We start from the raw sequence: 27,637 nt of genomic DNA, 5'->3' as shown, positions 1-27,637 counted from the left end.
TTAATAAAGCGCCTATAATAATTTGAAAAACCCAGAAAACGCTGAATGGCTTTCAAACCCTGAGGTAGAGGCCATTCCATGATGGCAGAAAGTTTCTTGGGATCCATACGAAAACCCTTAGCAGAGATTATATAACCCAAGAATTGGACTTCTGATTGATCAAATGAACATTTTTCGAGTTTGCAATAGAGACCGTTAACAAGAAGAGTTCTCAACACTAATTTAACATGCATGTGATGAGTCTGTAAATCAGTTGAATAAATTAATATGTCGTCCAAGTATACTATTACGAATGTGTGTATGTACTAACGTAGGACATCATTAATAAATTCTTGAAAAACTGCTGGGGCGTTACAAAGGCCAAAGGGCATCACAGTATATTCGTAGTGACCACTCCTGGTATTGAATGCGGTCTTCCATTCGTGATCCTTTTTGATACGTATGAGATTGTAAGCACCCATAAGGTCCAATTTAGTAAAAACCATGGCATGTTTAAGCCTATCAAATAGTTCCGTGATAAAAGGTATGGGGTACGCATTTTTGACGGTGATTTTATTTAGGCCCTATCGTAATGTCACGGTAATATACCCCAACACGCAGGAATAGTCCAGATAGTCAAGAGACAAGAAAACAGGATTCGTCTTACCAGACCTTAGAATGGCCGGACTTAGACGAGTACAAGAAAAGACAGAGTCCAGAACAAGCCGAGGTCAAGGGGACGGAGAGACAGCGTAAAGTAGAACAAGCCGGGGACTGGTACACAGGAGGACAAACTGGCGGATAAACAAGCAAGGATAAAGAGAGAACGGAGTCAGGAACAAAGCCAAGGTCAAGCACCAAAAAAACAACTGAACGAAACAAGCACTAAAGGGAACTGAACAGAAACCACGATAGGGCAAGGTGCAAAGGAAACAGGTGAGTATAAATACCCTAATGTTCACTTTGATTGGCCCCTGTTATATCCACGCCCCCAAAACGTGAGTGTATGGGGAACGTGGCATGCCAGGGGCCAATGGGAGACTGATTCTAATTTTGTCTCCCACTGTCCCTTTAAGAGTGCGCCTGAGACGCGCGGCGCGCTCTTAGTGTCAGGCGGGACACGTGACCGCTTCTCGCGGTCACTGCCCGCCTTCCTGATCTCGTCGTTGGATGAGCCGCGCGCGGCTCGTGCAGGAGCAGGATTGCGCGCGGCGAGAAGAGAGGACCCCGGCCGGCCCCTGGAGAGGGTAAGTACTGCTACAGTACCCCCCCTGCTGATAACGTTTTAGAAATACCAGGGTGTCCAGCAGTTCTTGTGTCATGATACAATGACATAATGTCCCGTCTCTCGGGGATATCAATGAACAGTTTATCAGCAGGCCTCTCTCCAGGAGCCATGTTTTGTTTAGCCTGTATAGCTTGTAAGAGGGAAGAAGAAATAGATAGAACAGTAGTAGCTATTATTCTGTCGGGAGGAATGACAGGGGTAACATCAATTTCTAGTTTGTCAGTAGTTTCGAATTGTCTGGACAGCTTTAGTATTACGATCACCTGGTCTGTATGTGATTATGTAATTGAAACGAGACAAAAACAGAGACCACCTGGCCTGCCTAGAAGACAATCTTTTTGCTTCACTAGGGTAGGAGAGGTTTTTGTGATCCGTTAAAATGAGGGTGGGATCCCTAGTACCTTCTAGTAGATGTCTCCATTCCTTGAGTGCCAAAATGATAGCAAGGAGTTCGCGATTGCCTACATCATAATTCTTTTCTGCTTTGGACATCGGTCTGGAAAAGAAGCCACAAGGGTGTAACGGCTTTTCAGGTGAATCTCTTTGAGACAAGACAGCACCTACCCCAATATCAGAAGCATCAACTTCAAGAATAAAGGGTAGGGAAGGGACAGGATGCTGTAAAATAGGGGCAGAAGCGAATGAAGCCTTCAGGAATTCAAAGGCCTCAAGTGCCTCTGGTTTCCAGACATGAGTATTACCATCCTTTTTGGTCATTCTGGTTATAGGTGCTATAATGGCAGAAAACCCTTTAATAAAGCGCCTATAATAATTTGAAAAACCCAGAAAACGCTGAATGGCTTTCAAACCCTGAGGTAGAGGCCATTCCATGATGGCAGAAAGTTTCTTGGGATCCATACGAAAACCCTTAGCAGAGATTATATAACCCAAGAATTGGACTTCTGATTGATCAAATGAACATTTTTCGAGTTTGCAATAGAGACCGTTAACAAGAAGAGTTCTCAACACTAATTTAACATGCATGTGATGAGTCTGTAAATCAGTTGAATAAATTAATATGTCGTCCAAGTATACTATTACGAATGTGTGTATGTACTAACGTAGGACATCATTAATAAATTCTTGAAAAACTGCTGGGGCGTTACAAAGGCCAAAGGGCATCACAGTATATTCGTAGTGACCACTCCTGGTATTGAATGCGGTCTTCCATTCGTGATCCTTTTTGATACGTATGAGATTGTAAGCACCCATAAGGTCCAATTTAGTAAAAACCATGGCATGTTTAAGCCTATCAAATAGTTCCGTGATAAAAGGTATGGGGTACGCATTTTTGACGGTGATTTTATTTAGGCCCTATCGTAATGTCACGGTAATATACCCCAACACGCAGGAATAGACCAGATAGTCAAGAGACAAGAAAACAGGATTCGTCTTACCGGACCTTAGAATGGCCGGACTTAGACGAGTACAAGAAAAGACAGAGTCCAGAACAAGCCGAGGTCAAGGGGACGGAGAGACAGCGTAAAGTAGAACAAGCCGGGGACTGGTACACAGGAGGACAAACCGGCGGATAAACAAGCAAGGATAAAGAGAGAACGGAGTCAGGAACAAAGCCAAGGTCAAGCACCAAAAAAACAACTGAACGAAACAAGCACTAAAGGGAACTGAACAGAAACCACGATAGGGCAAGGTGCAAAGGAAACAGGTGAGTATAAATACCCTAATGTTCACTTTGATTGGCCCCTGTTATATCCACGCCCCCAAAACGTGAGTGTATGGGGAACGTGGCATGCCAGGGGCCAATGGGAGACTGATTCTAATTTTGTCTCCCACTGTCCCTTTAAGAGTGCGCCTGAGACGCGCGGCGCGCTCTTAGTGTCAGGCGGGACACGTGACCGCTTCTCGCGGTCACTGCCCGCCTTCCTGATCTCGTCGTTGGATGAGCCGCGCGCGGCTCGTGCAGGAGCAGGATTGCACGCGGCGAGAAGAGAGGACCCCGGCCGGCCCCTGGAGAGGGTAAGTACTGCTACAGTACCCCCCCTGCTGATAACGTTTTAGAAATACCAGGGTGTCCAGCAGTTCTTGTGTCATGATACAATGACATAATGTCCCGTCTCTCGGGGATATCAATGAACAGTTTATCAGCAGGCCTCTCTCCAGGAGCCATGTTTTGTTTAGCCTGTATAGCTTGTAAGAGGGAAGAAGAAATAGATAGAACAGTAGTAGCTATTATTCTGTCGGGAGGAATGACAGGGGTAACATCAATTTCTAGTTTGTCAGTAGTTTCGAATTGTCTGGACAGCTTTAGTATTACGATCACCTGGTCTGTATGTGATTATGTAATTGAAACGAGACAAAAACAGAGACCACCTGGCCTGCCTAGAAGACAATCTTTTTGCTTCACTAGGGTAGGAGAGGTTTTTGTGATCCGTTAAAATGAGGGTGGGATCCCTAGTACCTTCTAGTAGATGTCTCCATTCCTTGAGTGCCAAAATGATAGCAAGGAGTTCGCGATTGCCTACATCATAATTCTTTTCTGCTTTGGACATCGGTCTGGAAAAGAAGCCACAAGGGTGTAACGGCTTTTCAGGTGAATCTCTTTGAGACAAGACAGCACCTACCCCAATATCAGAAGCATCAACTTCAAGAATAAAGGGTAGGGAAGGGACAGGATGCTGTAAAATAGGGGCAGAAGCGAATGAAGCCTTCAGGAATTCAAAGGCCTCAAGTGCCTCTGGTTTCCAGACATGAGTATTACCATCCTTTTTGGTCATTCTGGTTATAGGTGCTACAATGGCAGAAAACCCTTTAATAAAGCGCCTATAATAATTTGAAAAACCCAGAAAACGCTGAATGGCTTTCAAACCCTGAGGTAGAGGCCATTCCATGATGGCAGAAAGTTTCTTGGGATCCATACGAAAACCCTTAGCAGAGATTATATAACCCAAGAATTGGACTTCTGATTGATCAAATGAACATTTTTCGAGTTTGCAATAGAGACCGTTAACAAGAAGAGTTCTCAACACTAATTTAACATGCATGTGATGAGTCTGTAAATCAGTTGAATAAATTAATATGTCGTCCAAGTATACTATTACGAATGTGTGTATGTACTAACGTAGGACATCATTAATAAATTCTTGAAAAACTGCTGGGGCGTTACAAAGGCCAAAGGGCATCACAGTATATTTGTAGTGACCACTCCTGGTATTGAATGCGGTCTTCCATTCGTGATCCTTTTTGATACGTATGAGATTGTAAGCACCCATAAGGTCCAATTTAGTAAAAACCATGGCATGTTTAAGCCTATCAAATAGTTCCGTGATAAAAGGTATGGGGTACGCATTTTTGACGGTGATTTTATTTAGGCCCTATCGTAATGTCACGGTAATATACCCCAACACGCAGGAATAGACCAGATAGTCAAGAGACAAGAAAACAGGATTCGTCTTACCGGACCTTAGAATGGCCGGACTTAGACGAGTACAAGAAAAGACAGAGTCCAGAACAAGCCGAGGTCAAGGGGACGGAGAGACAGCGTAAAGTAGAACAAGCCGGGGACTGGTACACAGGAGGACAAACCGGCGGATAAACAAGCAAGGATAAAGAGAGAACGGAGTCAGGAACAAAGCCAAGGTCAAGCACCAAAAAAACAACTGAACGAAAGAAGCACTAAAGGGAACTGAACAGAAACCACGATAGGGCAAGGTGCAAAGGAAACAGGTGAGTATAAATACCCTAATGTTCACTTTGATTGGCCCCTGTTATATCCACGCCCCCAAAACGTGAGTGTATGGGGAACGTGGCATGCCAGGGGCCAATGGGAGACTGATTCTAATTTTGTCTCCCACTGTCCCTTTAAGAGCGCTCCCGAGACACGCGGCGCGCTCTTAGTTATAGGCGGGACACGTGACCGCTTCTCGCGGTCACTGCCCGCCTTCCTTATCTCGTCGTTGGATGAGCCGCGCGCGGCTCGTGCAGGAGCAGGACCGCGCGCGGCGAGAAGAGAGGACCCCGGCTGGCCCCTGGAGAGGGTAAGTACTGCTACAGGTGCAGTGTGTGCGAGTGAGGGTGCTGTGAGTGTCAGGGGTGCAGTGTGTGTGGGTGCTTTCTGTGTCAGGGGTGCAGTGTGTGTGTGTGGGTGCTGTGAGTGTCAGGGGTGCAGTGTATGTGTGTGGGTGCTGTCAGTGTCAGGGGTGCAGTGTGTGTGTGTGTGTGGGTGCTGTCAGTGTCAGGGCTGCAGTGTGTGTATGTGTGAGGGTGCTGTGAGTGTAAGGGGTGCAGTGTGTGTGTGCGTGAGTGAGGGTGCTGTGAGTGTCAGGGGTGCAGTATGTGTGTGTGTGTGTAGTGTGTGAGTGAGTGAGGGTGTGTGTGAGTGATAGTGATGTAGGTGTCAGGGGTCCAGTGTGTGTGTGTGTGTGTGAGGGTGCTGTCAGTGTCAAGGTTGCAGTGTGTGTGTGTGTGTGAGTGAGGGTGCTGAGTGTCAGGGGTGCAGTGTGTGTGTAGTGTGTGAGTGAGGGTGCTGTGAGTGTCAGGGGTGCAGTGTGTGTGTGAGTGAGGGTGCTGTGAGTGTCAGGGGTGCAGTGTGTGTGTGAGTGAGGGTGCTGTGAGTGTCAGGGGTGTAGTGTGAGTGAGTGAGGGTTCTGTGGGGGTATTAGGGGTGCAGTGTGTGTGTGAGTGAGGGTGCTGTGAGTGTCAGGGGTGCAGTGTGTGTGAGTGAGGGTGCTGTGAGTGTCAGGGGTGCAGTGTGTGCGAGTGAGGGTGCTGTGAGTGTCAGGGGTGTAGTGTGTGCGAGTGAGGGTGCTGTGAGTGTCAGGGGTGCAGTGTGTGTATGTGTGAGGGTGCTGTGAGTGTCAGGGATGCAGTGTGTGTATGTGTAAGGCTGCTGTGAATGTCAGGGGTGCAGTGTGTGTGTGTGTGTGTGTGTGAGTAAGGGTGCTGTGAGTGCCAGGGGTGCAGTGTGTGAGTGAGTGAGGGTGCTGTGAGTGCCAAGTGTGCAGGGTGTGTGTGAGCAAGTGAGGCCGATGTGACTTGGGTGATTATTCCCCCCTCCCTGCTTACCTTATGCCTGGGAGAGGGGATCGTGCTGCTGCCATCCATCCCTGGTGGCCCTAGTGGTGAGTGAACTCTAGCCTGTGGGGTTAGAGTTCACTCCCGCGAGACCCGGAGCGTTGCCATGGCAACGCTCCGAATCTCGCAAGAGGAACCCGGCGGAGCTTTAAGTTAGAGCTCCTCCGGGTTCCTCTCCTGGCTCCCTCACTCTCTCCCTCTCTCCCCGCCGGCGGCCGCAGTATATGGTATGTGGGCCTGTGAGGGAGATCTTTGATCTCCCCACCGGCCCGCCGTGGCCTACTGCAGGGCCAGCGTTCGGATAGCGCTGGCCCTGCAGGGGCTGGCAGGGGAGATCGTGTGATCTCCCTGCCGGCCTCGGCCCATCACTACTTTCTGGATGCTAAGTGACAGGATGTAAAGGGTTTTGAACTCCATAGTAACATTAGAGGATATAGGACACCTCAACTGATATTAGAAAATCAACACTTTTCAGTGAAGGGTTATGTGATACATTCCTATACTCCCTAGCCTGCACTTTTAAGAGTTTCCATAGCAACCACAGCACATGTGTTGTGGTTGTTATGGGAGGAAAGCAGAAAGACCTCGCATGGGAGGTCTTTTCTGCTCTCCCTTGTCAGTTGCTGACTAATAGCTAGGATACAAAAAAAACTTTTTTTTTTTAAGATTGCAATTTATTGATAAGCTTTCTATATGGAACACTGTCAAAAGCTTTACTGAAATCTAGGTAAGCAAAGTCTACTGCACCACCCTGATATATTATTTTAGTTACCCAATCAAAAAAATCAATAAGATTAGTTTGTGATCTGAAGTAAACCCATGTTGTCTCTGATCTTGAAATCCATGTGATTTTTAGATGTTCAACAATCCTATAATTTAACATGGTTTCCATCACTTTACCCAATACTGAAATAAGACTTACTGGCCTATAGATAGTGTGACGAACTGAACCTCTTCACGGGTTCTTTGAGGGGCCTGCTGGCCAGCCTCAGGACTATGGACCCTGCAATATACCTTGCCCAATGCACTTTAAAAGGCTCTGTTCATGTGAGTTATGTACTTTCGTACTCCAGACAGAGAGACCGACGTTAGGCCTGATTCCCTGGAACTGTTTTGGGCATAGGACCATGTGCACGGTGGTTTAAAAAATAAGACTTCCAGGAAATTCCTGAACGCCTGAACTGATCTGGCTGATTTTTGAATATGTTGGTCACCCAGATCAGGGCTATCCGGGAATGTAACTGGGGGTTTTGTGTGTTTTAAGGTATTTTGGGGGGTTTGTAAAAATTCGTTTTTTTCTGTGGTTGGAGGTAATTGGATTACAGTAGTAGTAGTAGAGCCATGTGGAAGGAAAATAGGAGGGAGTCAGAGTGAGAACTCTGACTCCCATCAGGTTGAGCCATCACTGGACCCCAGTGAATTGACCCTCCTGCATCTAAAAGGTAGGAAACAGGAGGCTGACTAAAATATTGTGTGTGTGTCTGTATGAATGTTTCTCTGTATGTCTGTGTGTATGTGTGTATGTCTGTCTGTGTGTATGTATGTGTCTGTATATCTGTGTGTGTGTTTGTATGTATGTATGTATGTATGTGTCTGTATGTATGTCTGTATGTATGTGTGTTTGTTTGTATGTGTGTGTATGTATATGTGTTTGTATGTATGTGTCTGTATGTATGCATGTGTGCATGTGTGTGTGTGTGTGTACAGTGGTGTACATGCAGGGGTCGCAGCTGCGACTGGGCCCGGTACACCAGGGGGCCCAGCCGCCCTGCGACCGGTTGCCCACTGCCGTGTGTTGCGGCCCCCGGCCCGCGCGGTGTAACCGGTAGGGGGGTGGGGGGTGCCACGGATCAGTTTTTGCACCGGGGTCACAGGGATCCCTCATTTGAAAGAGCAGACACGAATATTCACTGAACTCTGAGTTATAACTAATTATAGTTTGAATGGCAATATGTAGCTAAAACAACAATCTATGACTTTACCTGAGTTGGAGAATTTTTCTAGATCGACTATTTTAGCCCTTTTTTTTCATTGAGATTTTAATTCACTGCAGTATGAACTTTTGTGAATAGGCCTGATAGTGTATAAAGAGGAAATCATTTTAACATGTTCCAAAATATTGTCATAGTAAATGTTATGCTACATTGTAGGTCGAATTTGGACCCGATGAGTCAACATACAGATGAGGAGATCTGGAAAGCCTTAGAAAGAACTCACATGAGACAACACGTATGTATAAATCAGTCTACATGATCAAGTACTTCTTCCCTAAACACATTCTGATCAGCAGCCTATATTTTAAATTACAAAATGAAGGCTCTTAAATAGAGACCTCACCAGGAGTACCTTCTCACACAGACAATATAGCACTTGCACACCTAATACTAACAGGGTTATTTGCTAAAGTGAGAAAGCCGAAAGATCTGTGCAACACTACCATAAAGTATAATATAGCCCATGCACACACGTAAGGACTTCTTCACTGAATGGGGGTTGTGAAAATTGAAAATTTTAAAGAACCCTAACCGATTAGTTCCCAGTGTAATTATTTGCCTACATTTTACAAGTCAGTTGTCCACTCAAAACAACTTGGTATATAGCAGATAAATCTTTAAGTAAACAACATTACTATCACCAGCAAACAATGGACATAGTATGTAATATAATACATGTACACCATTACTAAATAACTAATCGTAGTTAATAGAAACCAAGTTAAAAAAATGTAATGGACCTGAGACATGTCTGAATTGGGCAATTTTTATAACATTTAATTTCATTTCATCTTGAAATGTTGGCAAAAAATGAAGAAATTAGAAATGTCCCGAGTAGTAAGTTATATCAAGTGATACCTAAAAATATGAGAACGAACAGGTTATTTGAATAGTGATAGGTCATCTGATTGCAGAATTGACATTGGTGTGATAGGTCATCTGATTCCAGACCTGTCACTGGTTGTGATAGGTCATCTGATTCCAGACCTGATACTGCTGTAATAGGGCATCTGATTCCAGACCTGACACTGGTTGTGATAAATCATCTGATTCCAGATCTGACATTGGTTGTGATAGGGAATCTGATTCCAGACCTGACACTGGTTGTGATAGGTCATCTGATTCCAGACCTGATACTGCTGTAATAGGGCATCTGATTCCAGACCTGACACTGGTTGTGATAAATCATCTGATTCCAGATCCGACATTGGTTGTGATAGGGAATCTGATTCCAGACCTGTCATTATAGGGATAATAGTAGGACAAAATATTACAAATAATATTTAGTGAAACTTAAAAAAAAAAATAATAATAATAATTGTCTTAATATAAAAAAATTAAGTGTGGGGCTTGACTATCATGGTGGGGAGACGCATCTTGAGCGAGCTCCTCAACTGTATTGGCAAACACAGATTATATTAACCATAACTGGTTGGGAGTAGAGGGGCTGTGTGCAGTATTTGCTCCCCCGACATACCTGATGCACTGTGCAGCGACTACAGACTTGGCAGGAATCTATTTCCCCACCATGGCAAATGCGGCCTAGCGCAAACCAGGCAGGAGAAGCAGCCGATCTCAAGGTCTGAAAGTATCCAAGACCTACTGATTCCAGGCTAACGCTCCCGCTACCCCAAATGTCAAAAATGACATATTGCATTCAAATTTAATATTCTTCACCATTATATGACATGTAAAATCACATTACAATATCTCTTGCAATAAAGAAGCATAAAGCACATGTATTCCTGAAGTTTTACACAGGAATATAATCCCAATTTTCTGCTTCTACAAAGTATTGATTACTTGTTTAGACAATCTAAAATAATATCCAACTATTTCCCCAAATGGTTGCAAATCACATTAACGTTTTCCAATCCACTCAGCTTGGAATTACAAAGTGATAATATCTAAATGCTTTAAAAAATTGGTAATAAAAATAACTATAAAAAAACAAACCATAATCTTGAAAAAAAAATTGAAACATTTTAAGAAACCGCTTCCTCTGCATTAATCAAATTCTACATGTAGTTACGAAACTATAGGTTTGATTTAATATCTGAATTCAACAAACAAATGTATCAATAATTACAGGATTTATACCTTAAGAATTATTGCATATTTTCAATCTGAGCTACAGACACATAAATTTTTTCACAGAGACTATTTCCCCCAAAATAAATGAATTATTTGAAATGTTGAATCAGATAATTTTCGTTAATATCCTTCACTAAATGACTATAGAAGCCCAGAGATTGCGAGCTGGAGTGGAGGGTGCAAACATAATACAGGAAAAAGCTGCTGGCAGAGCCAACAGAATCCCTATATTATGTCTCCCACTCTGCTAGAAAGTTATACCACTGTAGAGTGCCTCATCATTTTATACTGTTAGAGTCGTGGAAGAGTGTTTGAGGGGAAAACAAAGAAAGACACCTGAATACATTCCACTGAAACCCAAGCTTGATGAAAATCCACTTGTAAGCAAAATGTATTTGTTTCTTGCTGTGGGAAGTCCATACTCTACCCAATCCTTCTTTTGCCATCCAATAAATTAATAGCTTTAATTTAATGGGTAAGTCTGGAGGATAAATATGGCATTTGTTTTTTTCAGTTTGTTCCCCATTGGGTGGAATATCTCCTACCTATGAAACCCAAGTTAGGTGTCTATGTTTAGGTCACTGCTCTCCAATCACATGATTAGGACAGAAAGGAAGCTGACATATTAGACCAAGATCATATTGGACAGTAAGCTTGTAATGAAGTAAAAGAAGGGGGGCTATTTGTGAGAGGATATAATGAAATAGGGGAACTGGGGCACATGTGAAACGGGTCAGTGTAAGAGGGTAAGGTGAAATTGGGACAGGATGAATGAGAGACAGTACAGTGAAATGGAATAGATTGTGTGTGTGAGACCATGAAGTGAAATGGGAAAGGTGGCTGAGATCAGCTATAGTGAAATATTCCAGGCGGTTAGTGAAAGTGAAACAGGACTTGAGTAGAAATTAGCGTTAAAGGGATACTATAGTGCCAGGAATACAAAGCCTCCTCTCCCCCCCCCCCCCCCCCCCCCCGAGGTAAATAAAGGGCTAAAAACCTTTTATTTACTTACCTGATCCTGCGACGAGCGGGCGCTAAAGCACAAGCACAGCAAATGCAGGGCGCATATTAGGCCTCCCCATAGGAAAGCATCAAATCAATGCTTTCCTATGGAGAAAAATCCTACGCTGGAGGTGCTCATGCAGAGCGTGAGGACTTCCAGTGTCAGATAACAGACCAAAGGTCCGTTTCAATTCAGGAAGCCCTCTAGTGGCTGTCTTGTAGACAGCCACTGGAGGCAGACTTCGAGCTACTATCATTGCAGCAAAAAAGACACTGCACCCAGACTACTATAGTGAGCTGAAGTGGTCTGGGTGCCACTGCCTACAGTGTTCCTTTAAATGAAAATGTAAATTGATAAATGGCAAACATTAAGCAACTCTGTCATGTTGCAAGTTTATTTAATTTCATTTAAAGGAACACTGTAGGCACCCAGACCACTTCAGCTCATTGAAGTGGATTTGGCACTGGATTCAGGTAAGTGACTGAAGGGGTTTTAACCCCTTCAGCACCGGGGCGGACACCTTAGAAACCTGTAGAGACAGGAAAACTGCTTTGTTTTTCTGGCACTATAGGATCTCTTTAAGTGTTCCTTTTTGTGTCCCTTTGGTTTGTTTTAGGGGTGTTTTAAATTCACCTTAGTTTTCTATTTATACATTAAAAATAAATAAACATGACATAGTCGATTTAAGGGGAATGTTTATACCAGTGTGTCTTCAACTAATATAAGACATTGAAAACTAACAGCTACTGACACCAAGATCTTTGTTAAAGGAAATGCAACAAAATGAATTTTACCAACTGGTTCTGCCCTATATGAAATCTCCAAAATGACTCCCATCTCTTATTGCTTAGGTAGCACAGATGGACAAACAGCTATACTCAGAAGTGAGAGAAAATGGAAGTAATTTCTCAGTTGGAGAGCGTCAGCTTCTGTGCATGGCACGGGCATTGTTACGAAACAGCAAGGTAGGCTACAAACATTATATTTAAAAAATAAGCGTTAATATTTTTGGTAGCACTTAACATTTAAGCCATTAGCTGTAAATAAGTTATTAATGCAACTATAACAATAATTAATAATGGTAACCATCTAGTAGCTGGTTTGAGGGTCAAATGTTTGTATGTGTATTACTGTAACAGCCACTGCCAGTACTTACAAACAACATGTTAAGAATCTCGTAGTGTGAGTCAGTTTAGTGCTGGACATTTAATTTGTATTTGTCTTTGCCAAGTCCACACTTTGCTTGTTGTTGCACACTGAGATAAATGAGTAGTATGGTGATAAACCTTCGGCACTCCAGTTGTTATGGACTATATCTCCCATAATGCTCTTAAAGCAATTAATCTGGCAAAGCATCAAGGGAGATGAAGTCCACAACATCTGGAGTGCCAAACATTGCCTACCCTGACTCCCACTTCTGTTCGTTGAAGCCAAGGGCAGGACACCTTTTCAATTTAAAATTCTAGTACAAAATAAACCATATCAAAGGCAAAGGGACATGCAGCTATTTCCCTATCTTAATTAAGATGCTGCTTTTGTAAGTGTTGACTCTCCCACTATCCTTGGTTACCTTCCAGTATTTACAAAATATGCTGACTGCCACAAGAGGGGGTTTACCATCCCCCCCCCCCCAAAAAAAAACACTCAGGATCAGTCATATACGTGTGAGTTTTGATACTGAGTATCATTTTAGTAACAGGCTTAACAGGACACTATATGTCTGCTTAATGCAGTTGTTGTGGTGTGCATAGTATGTCCCTGAAGGCATTTTAAATGTAAGCACTGCGTTTTCAGAGAATAGGCAGTATTTACATGACTGCCTAGAAACACCTCTAGTGACAGTCACTCAGATGACCGCTAGAAGTGCTTTCTGGGTCAGTGCTGTACACCGAGCAACACTGACGTTCAGCGTCTCCTCATTCTGCATGGAGTCGCTGAACATTTCTCAAAGAGATGCATCGATTCAATGCATCTCTGTGAGGAGATCGTAATTGGCGCAGTTTGGCGTTTTGCAACACATATGCCATAGCTTCCCAATATTTTCCTAAGGAAAATCATTAGATGGGCTGAAATCATATGGGAGATGTTTCTCTCCCCAAATTATAAAAGTGTGATTTCTATTGAAATAAGCACTATTATAAACTGACACAAATGTGACAGACTCCAGCTGAAGTGTTATATGTGAAATATGACCCATTCATTTGTGACCTAATTAAACCCTTTGTGTTTTTCAAACACTTATAGAGTTATTTATTAAACTGAGAATTAAAAGTGAATTCAAAGAGAATTTGAAATGTTACTTTGGCTACTCTGGCCTTTAATTTTTTTTTTTTTTTTAAATTCTTTATTTTTATTGTGCAAAGATTAACATACAAATTCGAAATGCCATGACGGCAGCAATAATCATTCCTTGAACATACATCGAGATGTTGTGTCATAGCGTTTGAGGATTGTGCACATTTTTAGATGTTAGATAAAACAAGCTAAACTGCGGATCTGAATGGTAGATCTGACTAAGTTACATATGTTAACATGTTGGGGCTACACACCACATATATTTGCCACTGGCTCCCATCACCCCTCACAGCGCCTTGGCTAACTGTGATGATGTGAAAACACGATTCCCTATGGTTAGCAAAATAAGTAAGTTGAAACAAGTAAGCTAAAACAATATGGAACATTGGGACATAATAACGGTACATGGTGCCTGTTGAGCCAGAGGTGTTAAGTATCAAGCTATGGTGAAGCCTATTTAAGCTAGTTAGGGTAATTACTACTGTGTGTGGCTTAATGTGGTGGGGAGGCCTGTGGCAGGATATGGCCCTGCGTTTACAGCTACCCGATGCCCCTCAGTGGGTATCTACAGTCCCAACCAGTGGAGTGTCCAGTAAGGAAGGGTAGGTACAGGACCTTGTCCGTCTCTGGTGAGCTCAGGTAGGTGCAGGCTTGGGGAGTAGCGCTAATCATCACCTGGGGCAGCAACCCTCTTCCTTGGTGCCTCACTTTGTGATGGGCAGGATCTCTCAAACGGTGCGAGGTGTGCCTTTGGCGGTAGGGCTCAGCCATAGCGAGTCGGTGGCATCGAGCCGGCCTCCTCACTTTCTGCGTTGCGGCTGTGATTCGCCTGGTGGTTTGTAGCTTGATAAGGCATTGCCTCTGAGTTGGCTTTGATGGAACCACACTCCTCCTGCGGACTGTCCTCCTCTTCTTAGTGCGAGCGAATGCATGGGTAGCTAGAGAGGAGCGGCAGACCCACGCGGCGTGCGGTCGTCGAGTGGAGGCTTCCTGTCTGTGGGCCTCCGGTGCTTTAGGTGTGGGCTGGTTTCGGCTCTTTATGTCAGCAGCCGGATGTGAGAGGTCTAGCTTGCTGGCACTCCGTTGCCTCTCTTCGAGTTTGCGCCAAAAAGTAGTGCGTCCAGCTTAGCGAGAGTTGTTTCCCTCGGGTCTTGTGGCAAGTTGTGGGGTCTTGCTCCCGCCATCTTGGCTTCCGCCGATTCTTCCAGCAGGGACATGTGCTGTGTCGCAGGGCCACCGAGTGGTCGTGGTTGCGGTGTGAGTGCTGGTGCCGGGATAACCCCCACCGGCAAGGGGGGGAGACGGGAGCCCCTGTCGCTTCCACCTTTAGCAGCCGGATAGCCAGCAGGAAGATCGGCCGCTTCTTCCACGCCAGCACCCCCAGGTAGGCCGCAGTTGTGTGCCGAGAACAGGCTGCTCATTTTGTATCCAGGAGTCTTTCAGGTGTTGCAGAAATAAAGTCTGCTTTTGCCTGCTTTCAGGTAGTCGAGTTTGCCGGTGTAACGGTTCTAAATTAGGGCTCTGCTGGAGTGTTTTACCCGGAGCACACTCTACATGCGGCCATCTCGGTTGGCAGCCAGGCCCCGCCCCCCCTGGCCTTTAATTTTAAATTCACTTTACATTCTCACTTTAGCAAAAAATCACCTTTGTATTAGTAATAAATACAAAAAATTTGTGAAAAATAGGCACTTCGAAATTGTTATAGATTACAGAACCCAATTAGGATAAGCAGATACCTCTAAACTGCAGGCGTATGGAGTAATATGAGTGAGAGAAAAGACTATCACATCAGAAAAACCCAGTGGAGCGCTACATTAGGTTAACTTACCCTTAAAATAAGGGATACAAAATATATGGTACAACAAATATCTGGAGAAAGAGATAAATAGGCAGATAATGGTGCAGTATGTCTAGTACTTTTAAATGGTGAAAAAAAGACCAAATGTAGCAAACTCACATGGCTTAGAGCCTGGGAGGATAGGCTCAAGTCACACACGCAGGGGTATTTAAAGACAATACTGGGCTTCTTCTCTAGTGGCATCCAGGTACTCAGGGAGAAGAGAAAAAAATGGAACAGACTCCTAGTGTATTACCCTTTCAAATGATATCACAAATTAGAATGTTGCAAATAATTGCTCACCTTGTTGAGAGCCAAAGGAAACTAAACTGTAATTGGCACAACTCTTCTTTTAAAGCAGGAAGAAGATGCTGCAGCTCACAGGACACAGTTGAAAAATAAAAACACTTTATTTATAAACAAACATAAAATATATAATAGAATACCATGTAATAATAGTTCTTTTAAAAGTCCTTGCTGTCCGAGACGCGTTTCGCCTTATCACTAAAACGCTTTCTCAATCGGTAATAAAGGCTGTGTCGCTTTCATTAGAGGTTGGTGGCTTATCTCAATTTTTAAGTGCTGTCTCTTGATAGGCAATGTCCAAAAGTTTTTTTATGGTAACCATTATCAGAAAAATCACTAATGATTTTCTGCGCTTGTTTTTGAAATACTCGGACGGATGGACGGACGTACTAATTGAAGATCAGAGGAACCAATCAGAATGGACTTTTAAAAGAACCATTATTACATGATATTCTATTATATATTTTATGTTTGTTTATAAATAAAGTGTTTTTATTTTTCAACTGAGTCCTGTGAGCTGCAGCATCTTCTTCGGCTTTAAAAGAAGAGTTGTGCCCTCTTAAAGGCACAGTGCCAATTACACTGAGAGCCCAGTTTCCTTTGGCTCTCAACAAGGTGAGCAATTATTTGCAACATTCTAATTTGTGATATCATTTGAAAGGGTAATACACTAGGAGTTTGTTCCATTTTTTTCTCTTCTCCCTGAGTACCTGGATGCCACTATAGAAGAAGCTCGGTATTGTCTTTAAATACCCCTGCGTGTGTGACTTGAGCCTATCCTCCCAGGCTCTAAGCCATGTGAGTTTGCTACATTTGGTCTTTATTTCACCATTTAAAAGTACTAGACATACTGCACCATTATCTCCCTATTTATCTCTTTCTCCAGATATTTGTTGTACCATATATTTTGTATCCCTTATTTTAAGGGTAAGTTAACCACTGGGTTTTTCTGATGTGATAGTCTTTTCTATCACTCATATTACTCCATACGCCTGCACCTTTGTATTAGTAAAAATTTTTTTAAAAACTGGTTAATGCTATTGAAGTATAGCGGTAAGAATCTAACACCTTCCTCCACTGCAGTTCAATCCGAGCCATATTCCTGTTATATACTGCACGTACCCGTGTGCCAAGGGTTATTTTGCATGTGTCACTGCTTGAGCAAACAATACTACAAACATTCAGAGGATTATGAAACAATTAGAATTTACTTTTCAGGCTTTGCCAGAACAGATTTGTATTTGATTGATAGAAAAAAGCTGTTAATTTAAATCTTATCACAACTTATAGCTAACAAACCGATCAACTGTTTTGAATAAATGTAATATTTCTTGAATATAACTTACACTGTACAGTATGGCACACCTTCTCAAAATATACCAATATATATAAAACAGTTCAAAAGACACTATAACAGTATGCTGTAAATCATGCTGTAGTAGCTATGGTGCCATGTGCCCTGGCACCGTGGCATATCAGCTCAGAACGGAAACGGATTAGCACCGGACAGAGCCACTTACTTGGCTTTATCAGGCGCTAACACTGCTTCTAGTCTGAGTTGATATGCTAAAATGGAGGTTGGTACTACTACATTATCATACCAAGGTCTTGATTTAATATTTTTTGGATAAGCTTTTCAAGTGATTTGATATTTTTGGATTTAGTATTTTTAAAAAAACATTTTAATATCTGATATTTTTTATACATGATTTTTATATTTTATATTTCTGATATTTATATTCCACTTTTTCCAAATCAATGTAGAATAATTTCAAAGCTTATGCAAAAATGTTAAACCAGGCCCAATTTTGGATGTTATTCGTTGGCTGAGAGTCACCAGCTGAATAAAATTGCTGAAATGAAAACAAAGGCAACTTAGAGAATTTGTCCAGCTCAGCTATAAAATGTGAAGTTCAATTTCAATTGTTAGAATTTAACCAGGGAATTTCAAATGTTAGCCCAAAATAACCATGCTGTTAAATATAACAAAGAGAAGTATGTGTTGGCACTCAAACTGTCGTTTGGTGCAGGTATCAAGGTTCCCCACCTATAACGAACCTAAGAATACTAAGACAAAAATATAGAAACTGATACCACACTCCAATAACAAATGCTCAAAAAAAGTTTTATTGGGGGCGGGGCCTGGCAGCCAAGATGGCCGGTCGTGCTTTCTGAGGGCTCCTGCAATAGAGGGCACAAAAATGACAATCCTGCACGAACTACTGGTGCCAACAACAAACGGAGCCCAGAGAACGACACAGGATCACCAGGGGCACACAATGATCCCTGACCCGCGTCGAAATCACCTGAACATGCCTGGACCGGCCACAAGGCCTACTTCGGAGTGGAGCCTGCAACTAGGGGGAGGCGGCCGATCCCCTGACACAGGCCACGCTCGCAAGCAAGCAATCAGCAGGGCCCTGCAACCCCCCCTCTGGACCGGTGGGGGATATCCCGGTCCTCGCTGGGGGCGACTACCCCCGCACTACAGCCTGACACACAACAGCTCCGGAATGACCCTGGGATTGAGGCGAGGATGGCTCCCAAGCAACCCGGAGAGAGCACAAGGGAGCCAAACACGATCCTCACCGACCAAGCTGACTACACAGCACGGCTAAACAAAATCTTTGCGGCATTCTGGCGCAGGCTGCCACGGCGCCTGGACATTCCAGACGAAATCAAGGGTGACACTCACCCCTCACCACAACCACAAGGAGGGCACAAAATGGCCGGCGCAAAGCGACCACAGCAAAGCAAACGTTCCTGTCCACCCCAACAAGCCCGACCGCGATCTCGCTTCACGGCTCGGAGTAACAAATCTCCTTCTGGGCAGGGGAGCATACCGGAACAAAATATGACCCACCGTCCACACACCCAAAGGAGCATCGGGAGAGCGAGGCGCTGGAGGGCCCACAGTCCCCCCACGTATGGGAAAGGGACCCGAGGACACAGGGAAGTGCTCGCCGCTACAACCCGGGCTGGAAGATCCGAGCAGGTACAGCCCCATCATGACAGCCAGTCGGGACGGAACCGACCTAGGAGTCCCCGCAATACACCCACAGCACCCCGGAGATCACTTACCCAAGAGACTGTACTACTCTGCAAGCAGTCGACCATAGCAGCTCCCAGCCAGACACCTGCATCACCTGCAACACCCACGCACAAGCGGGGCATCGGCTGAACGGGCCACACTGGTGAGGCTCCAACCCTCCAATGCGAGGAGAGGGCAGGTCGGAGGACTGACACGCGAGCTATGCATACTCGCAAGACGGGACTTTCTCCTGCAGACACCGCTGACCAGGTCTTGCCTAGTATGCACCCCTCAGATGCATCTGAACTAATGCTACCTTCTGTTAGTTTATATTTTAGGTTTGCATATATTACATGTTTAGTTAATGACATTTGTCGCTGACTTAATGCCATGCCTACAAGGAACCGTGTTCACACTTTCAGCCAGCTAGGCAGGGTAAAAAACGACCTAATTGCATGTTAGAATTAAAGCTTGTTGATAGACCGAAGCAGGGTGACTCTACCGTAACCCAACTCAGTGGATGGGCGATGCTAGCCAGCACTCAGAATGTTTCTGTACCTATAGTATGTTGTTAGCCTATGTTTTCCATGCCTAATAGCCTAAACACCTACAGCATAAAGCGTCTAGACATAGCTATGTAAACTTAGGGATATAACTGTTCAAGCCTGTTTATAGCTTAAATACACTACTGATGACAATGCTTAAAGAACATATCTCCTAATGCTGATACTTGCATGTCAAATCACTAGAATGACTTACCACGTTTTAAAAATGTTAAAAATGTGCTTACACTCCAATGCCACATATGTAGAAACATGTGATATTGCTGTGATTATGTTTGCTGTTGTGGCAACGTATATCATCTTGTCAAACCATGCACAAAAAAAAAAAAGTTTTATTTGTATTATTTATGCAAAAGAAAATATTAAAAAATATAAAAAAAAGAAGATTGGAGTATAGTGGCATAAACGTTTAGACGATAACTCAAAGTCAACTAAAGATGGTAAAAAAAATGTTTTCAAAAAGGTTGTAGTAATACTCAATGGTCAGTAGATAGCCCCAGATAAACACATCTCACAGTACATGTAAAAAAAATATATAAATACACATAATAGTGCAGACTGTCTTAGAAAAATAATGCTTTTAACATTTTTTATGTTGGTATACCAAATTTCCCACAAAATTACCCAAGTATTTAGGTTAAGGAAATCAGGTTCAAGCAAAATAATGAAAAAGCTCAGTTGTATTTGAACAAAGTGCAAACAAATTTATTAGTAAAAAACCTAGTGGTAATAAAAAGTAAACACACTGTCTCTTACAAGAGAACGTGGTGAGTAGGCTCAGCATACGCTGTTACTCACTGCCAAGCTTTGTCAAAGTAACTCAGGTGGTAATGCTGGAGACGCTTGCTCTAGATGGTTTAAATGTCCAATATGTAATGATCCAGTTTCAGTACAGCACGAATGGCATGAGAGTATTTACCCTGAGCTCCTGCAGTCTCCGCACCCACGAATGATGTCAACACGTTTCTCCGGTCTGCCCTGCTTCCTCAGGACGTGATGCTGTCGCCGCCATTTTCAAGCAGGGAATTTAAAGTTCTACAGCAGTGTAATTCTTATTGCAGATAGATATGGCAAACAGACTTCATTTGCATACTTCAATGTGATCGTAATAGATCTTACACAGCAGTACAGTCCTCATTTAAAAGAGTCTATATATTATACACTTATAACACAGCCAATTGACATTTACTTCAGAATCAATATAGAATAAAACAGATACATACATAATAATATTTGATACCTAGTTAGTTAAAATGTTTTTAATGGATCATAAATCTGAATAAAGTGAATAAGTGCATATTCATAAATTTAATTTGTACTTTCATTGTCAGGAATAAGATAAAATAAATTATCATGAATAGAGGGAGTTTTGCATTTATAATGACATGCATACATTTTCTTCACCTTGGAACTTGCAGAAAATAAGGTGGAAGGGGCAGACAGGCAGAGTGGACAGATGTTTGAAAATACATAGAAAACCATGAATATAAAATTCAAAAGGAACGGCTTATAATTTGTTATAAATAATGATTTAAAAAAAATCTTTTTTAAAAAAAATCTTTATAAAAAGTTATTAGATAGTCAGAAAAGAGATTTCAAAATGATTCATTAAGTGGTGGTGCTGTCTAGTAAGACGATGGCATAATGACTATCTGAAATTGTCATGTTAACTCTTGGGTCAGATGCAGGGCCAAATTAAGAGCCGATTGGGCCTGGTGCTGACAATTATGATGGACCTAATTACAGGATCTTATTGATTACACTAAAACAGTCATACCTCCCAAGCGTCATGTATCTGGTGAAGGTGGTGCTGGAGGAAAAACTCACAGGATATAGCTATCAGAAAACACATACTCTATGCTAATCTCTCGCTTTCATCTTGCAAGTAAATCCATGCCCACTACCAGCAGTGTCCGGTGAAGCAGGATGTCCGTGGGCGGGGTAAAAGGGTGGGCTATTGACACGAATCACATAACCAGAACCGCCCAGAGGGGTGAACATGTCCAAAAGGGGGCCTGTCTGCCCAAAGAATTGGAAGGCCATCAACCTGATCTACAAGAAAAGTTGATGCATTATACCAGGCAAATTTCTAACATTGCAACATGGTCCAGTTCTGACACTCACGTCTCCATTGAAGGCGCTTTTAGTGGTTGTCAGGGGTCATCATGGGCACTTTGACAGGTCGGCACCGACGCAGCGCCATACGCAGCAAACTGAGATGCACTGTGTATTCAAACACCTTTCTATCATGCCCAGAATTACATTCTTAGTTATTTGAGCGATAGTAGTTTTTCTGTGGGATCAGACCAAACGGGCTAGCCTTCACTCCCCACATGCATTAATGAGCCTCTGGCACCAGTGACCCTGCCACTCGTTCACCGGTTGTCCTTCCTTGCATCACTTTTGGTAGATACAAACTCTCCACAAGACGTTTAGGTGATGCTCTGACCCAGTTCTCTAGACATTCAAGAACTGGCTGTTCACTTCCATTCCTGATATATCCCACCCCTCGACAGGTGCGATCGTAACAATATAATCAATGTTATTCACTTCACTTGTCAGTGGTTTTAATGTTATTACTGATCAGTGTATTTAAAGGTAGTAATTGGTTGCTCTCAGCCCTCTCTCACTCACCTTGTCGGTCCGCCGAGATCGGGCGGACCACCGCTCCCACGCTTAATGAGGCTCCACTTAGCTTTAGGACGCCGACCGCTGTGCGCCAGCCCCTTTTTATGACGTGGGGCACACATGCCGGCGTCATGACATTAGGAGAGCTCTATGCAATAGAGCTCAGCAAATACACACCTTTTGGGGATGTGGCTATGCTAACCACTCCCCCAACCATATAAAAGCCCAATCTGCCCAAAACACAGTGCCCTGTTGTGGTTCCTAGTGTGCCTTATGTCACTAGTGTCCCTTTAGCGCGTTCCTGCGTCCTTTGTGATAGTTCTTTGGTTTTGACCCGGCTTGCTCTCAACTATTCTATTTTCCGGCTCCCTTGACTCGGCTTTGTTTCTCGGTTATTGTGTATTTCTGGCATCCCTTGACCTTGGCTTGTTTTGACTTTCATTTAGTTTATTCTTTCCAGCCATTTTAAGGACCGGTTTAGGGACATTTTTCTGCCTCCATTTTCTCCTGGTGGCTTTACAATCTGTGTGTTGGGTTGTACGTTACATTACAATAGGGCCAATGGACCCTGCAGGTGTTAATCCCAGGTAATGGCTCAAGACGCAAGACTTGATGGTATGGACCACCGTATGGATCAGTTCGCTCAGGCCTTGCAAAATCTGATTAAAAGATCAAATGACCTGCCAGCCCATTCACTTAGCCCTATACCTGCTGGTGCAGAATTTACTCAACCCACAGCAGTACCTCTAATCCCAATCAATCCTTATGTTATAGCGGGGATCCATCAAAATGTAGGGGCTTTCTTAATCAGGTCAACATTTTGTTTGAATTGTGTCCCAGAGCATACCCTACTGACAGGGCCAAGATAGGCTTGATCATTACCCTGCTCACTGATAGAGCTCTTGTTTGGGCAAATCCGCTCTGGGAGAACAACAGTCCTTTAGTATACGACTATTCTCAGTTCCTAGCAGCTTTCAGGAGAGCTTTTGATCCCCCTGGCAGGAAAGCTGATCACCAAGGATCTACCAGAAACATTAGAGGAGCTCATCCCTTATCTTGGGCACATAGATGAGAGGCTAAGCACAGACAAAATACCAGAGAAAGACACAGAAGACCAGCTATCAGACTAGCACAAACCTTCCCCTCAGACTCTATGACAGTAGCTATCCCAGAACCCATGCAATTGGGTATGACAAGATTGTCTGAGGCAGAGCGTCAACATAGAAGGAGAGAAGGATTGTGCATGAACTGCGGTAAGAGGGGACATCTTAATTTATCATGTCCAGAAAAGCCGAAAAAATTCCAGAGACTAAGGTCCTATGGAGGACTGGCCTTGGGTGTACTTAATGAGTCCTCCATATGTAAACATGAAAAAAGACTTCTACTACCCATCACCTTGAAATGGGAGGGAAATGCTGTCCATACACATGCCCTTATAGACTCGGGGGCAGCAGAAAACTTCATAGATAAGGTCTTTGCTAATAAATATGGTCTCCCTCTCGAAGACAGAGCAACACCCTTGGCCGTAGAGGACGTGGATGATAGACCCTTTGAGGAACCCACCAATACTAAGGAATCTATTCCGGTCTTTATGATAGTTGGGGTTCTTCATAAGGAGATTGTTGTATTGCAATTTCCTTCCTGTCATTTCCTATAGTGTTGGGGTATCCATGGTAAACATAACCCACAGATTGGGAGAAAAGAGAGGTTCTCAGATTGGGTCATTCTTGTACAGAAGGATGTATCACTAAAGTCAGACCCATGGGCCTCATAAACATGCCTGTCTTGCCTCCATTATCCACAGATGTGCCCAAGATCTACCAAGACTTGAAGGAGGTCTTGGACAAAAAGAAAGCAGACGAATTACCACCACATCGGTCGTATGACTGCTCTATTGAGTTGTTGCAGTTGTTGCCACCCAGAGGCACTGTTTATCCTCTTTCTCTTAAAGAAAATCAGATATTGGAGGAATACATAAGGGAGAACCTTGAGAAGGGATTTATCAGAAGGTCTTCACCTCCTGCTGGAGCAGGGTTCTTGTTTGTTTTAAAGAAGGAGGGTGATCTCAGGCCATGTATAGATTACAGGGGGTTGAATAAGATCACTATACGTAACGTTTATCCCAATCCCCTGATCACAGAACTATTTGACCGGATGAAAGGTTCCAGGATATAATTGCATATAATTTGGTGAGGATCAAAGAGGGGGAAGAATGGAAGACGGCTTTTAATAACAGGTATGAGCATTATGAATTTGTTATCGTATACTTATACGATATACTGATTTATTCCCCATATCTAAAAACCCATCATATACATGTAAGAAAAGTCCTATGTAAGTTGTTGAACAATGGCTTGTACTGCAAATTAGAGAAGTGTTTATTCGATCAAGAAAAGATGCATTTTCCGGGGTATATAATTTCTGTGTCTGGTTTTGAAATGGATCCCAAGAAACTAGATGCCATCTGCAAATGGCCCATACCCACGGGGTTGAAAGCCATCCAACATTTCATAGGGTTTTCTAACTACTATAGGAGGTTTATTAAAGGGTTTTGTTCCATAATGTCGCCTATCTCTAACGTGACTAAGAAGGGCAAAGCTAATCAGGTGTGGACTCCAGAAGCACTTGCCGCCTTTGACACCCTGAAGGCTGCGTTAGCCTCAGCTCCTATCTTAGCCCATCCGGATCAGGTACGTCCATCCCTATTACGATCCTGACGGATCATAAAAACCTATCCTATATTAGTGAGGTCAAAAGACTAACAGCTAGACAGGCATGTTGGTCTTTGTTTTTCTCACATTTTAACTTTGTGCTTACTTATAGACCAGGTACCAACAATACCAAAGCAGACGCATTATCCAGTCAATTTGAACAGTTGATGAAGTAGCTCCTATTATCCCTAAAAACAAGATAATAGCAGTTACACAACTTAACATTGGTTCAGACCTCATTAAGTCTTTAAATGAAGTACAACCTGAAGCACCTAGCCAGACTCCACAGGATAGACTGTTTGTTCCTTTGGCCTTCCGTAACCGTAAAGAGATCCCAGCTTTATGCCACGATAACAAAACCGCTGGCCATCCTGGAACAAAGAAGACCAGTGATCTCCTTGCTGCTCAGTTTTGGTTGCCTTCTTTTAGGCAGGATGTTAAAGAGTACGTACAAACATGTCACGTATGTGCTTAATCTAAAACTCCTCATGTTTTACCTTGTGATTTGTTGCAACCTTTGGACATACCTAAAAAATCCTGGTCCAACATTTCCATTGATTTTATAGTGTATTTACCGAAATCTTAACTCTTACTGTTTTCTAAGATGGTCCATTTTGTGTCCTTGCCCAAACTACCTTCATCTATAGAATTAGCGGATATATTTGCAAGAGCGGTGTTCCACTTACATGGCATACCTGAAGAGATAGTGTCAGATAGGGGTACACAATTTGTCTCCCGATTCTGGAAGGCATTCACTAGCCAACTAGGTATCAAGTTATGTCATTCATCGGCCTATCATCCTCAATCTAACTGCGCTGCTGAGAGAACTAACCAATCCTTGGAACAATATCTACGGTGTTTTATCTTGGACGACCAGGATAACTGGGCGAAGCTGCTTCCCTGGGCTGAGTATGCTCACAATTGTACTCAACGAGAATCCACGAGCCACAGTCCTTTTTACCTCAATTATGGTTTCCATCCTTCTATTCTTCCAGCTGTCTTTTCTTCTATTCTTCCAGCTGCAGAGGAATATTTGGGTAATCTGAGGTCTACATGGGAGCAGGATCAACACATCCTAACTCATAAAGCTGCCTTGCAGAAGAACTACACTGACAAACACCAACAAGCAGCTCCAACTTATCAAGTGGGTGATAGGGTTTAGCTCAGTACCAAGGATGTCAACCTGAAAGTGCTTTCCAAAAAGTTGGCTCCTCGCTTCATAGGCCCCTATCAGATACTAAGACGCGTGAACCCTGTTTCATACAAGTTGCAATTGCCTTCTGCTTTGTGCATCCCTAATACCTTTCACGTTTTACTATTGAAACCACTCACTTATAATAAGTTCACGAGACCCTTTAGTGATCCCGCTCCAGTTGAGGTTGAATAGCAGAACGACTACAAGGTCCAGTCTATTGTGGATTCCCGTCTCTCCAGGGGAGCCCTTCAATACCTAATGCATTGGAAGGGGTATGGTCCTGAGTAGAGGTCCCTGGTGGGGGTTTCTGGTGTCCCTTGGCTTGTCTTGACTTTCCTTTAGTTTATTCTTTATTCTGGCCATTATAAGGACCGGTTTAGGGCCATTCCTTCTGTCTCGATTTTCTGTCTTGATTTTCTCCTGGTGGGTTTACAATCTGCGTGTTGGGTTGTACGTTAAAGCTGCAAATATAGGATCAGGTTAGGAATGTCTGTTCATGGTTTATCTACAATGACTACTTCCCCTTTCGATGCTATCTGCAGAGAAATTTGTATGAGCTAATCTTCTCTTACATGCCTTCTGTACGTCTGTAGTTTCGTAAATTATATTAATCTGCATGGCAAGTCCTAGTTGTGCTGGGGCAGAAATGGATATAATGTAAATAAATAAATAGCTCAACCCTCTGCTAAATTCTGCTTTGTGCAAAAATCTGAATTTTGTCAGTTCCAATTTAATACCTGCTAATCAACTTTCACTTCAAAACGATAGCACCCTTAGGGAGCGGTGTATAAAGTGTTTAAATAAATGCTGAAAATGGAGTATCCTTCCTGATTCTGTTGGTTTCCATGGTGACTGCTCCACATTTTTGAATATTTTAAAATCTTTTGAAATGTATCTTAATTGTGTTTACCTAAAATGGGGATGGGGAATTAAAAAAGAAAAAAGCACAACCCATGGATAGCTTTTAGTAAACTTTCAAGTATTTCTCTATATCATACACTTTTTTTATCAATACACTTTTCCTTTATGTAAAGGTGCTAAACGTTTTATTATTTATTTGTAGATATTAGTTTTAGATGAAGCAACTGCTGCAATTGATAATGAAACTGATGCACTTATCCAGAAAACCATTAAAGATGCATTTAGAGAATGCACCGTGCTCATTATAGCTCACCGTCTAAACACTGTATTCCACTGTGACAAGATACTTGTAATGGAAAATGGAAAGGTAAGCAATGAGTTATACGTGTGTATGTTATACGTGTGTATAAAAAGAAGGTATAGGATCAGTCACAATATAAAATGTGCATATAATTACAGTAGCCTGTAACCGGGTATCCACCGAATAAGAGAGGAAGCTCCTTCTACATGCAGATCCAGCCTATACATACCAGCCAACAAATAAAACCGAGAAGAAAACACTCCATAGAATGTAACGAGAATGCAAATCGTAGAAAAAAATTATATTTAATCAAAATATTTGGCACCCAAAAATAAGAGAGCACAAAGCCACCAAATGCATTTTGAGCCTAGCGTGAGTGGCACTTAATTATAGGCAAGTAGACACACCTACATCGTATATAGCTCCATAATAGATATTTTCTATCACTGATTAATTAATGAAACACATATAAAACATGTAGACTTTGCAGCCAGAGGCAAATGTAACAAAGCCACATTCC

At 42.9% G+C, this 27,637-nt stretch overlaps 1 protein-coding gene across 6 annotated transcripts in view; it reads left to right on the top strand.

The window, feature by feature from the left end:
• The window catches only part of MITD1 (microtubule interacting and trafficking domain containing 1), a 214,485-nt gene that overhangs the window by 126,468 nt on the left and 60,380 nt on the right, over window positions 1-27,637 (top strand). For all 6 annotated transcript variants that reach the window (XM_063458732.1, XM_063458750.1, XM_063458759.1 and 3 more), the window contains 3 exons: window positions 8,449-8,527; window positions 12,241-12,354; window positions 27,019-27,183. In XM_063458732.1, the coding sequence (XP_063314802.1) occupies window positions 8,449-8,527; window positions 12,241-12,354; window positions 27,019-27,183 (358 nt within the window). The remainder of the gene's footprint in view (window positions 1-8,448; window positions 8,528-12,240; window positions 12,355-27,018; window positions 27,184-27,637) is intronic.

The sequence above is a fragment of the Pelobates fuscus genome, chromosome 1, assembly GCF_036172605.1.
Source record: "Pelobates fuscus isolate aPelFus1 chromosome 1, aPelFus1.pri, whole genome shotgun sequence".
Lineage (NCBI taxonomy): Eukaryota > Metazoa > Chordata > Amphibia > Anura > Pelobatidae > Pelobates > Pelobates fuscus.
The sequence above is the reverse complement of the archived record's forward strand: the minus strand, read 5'-3'. Positions and strand labels throughout refer to the sequence as shown.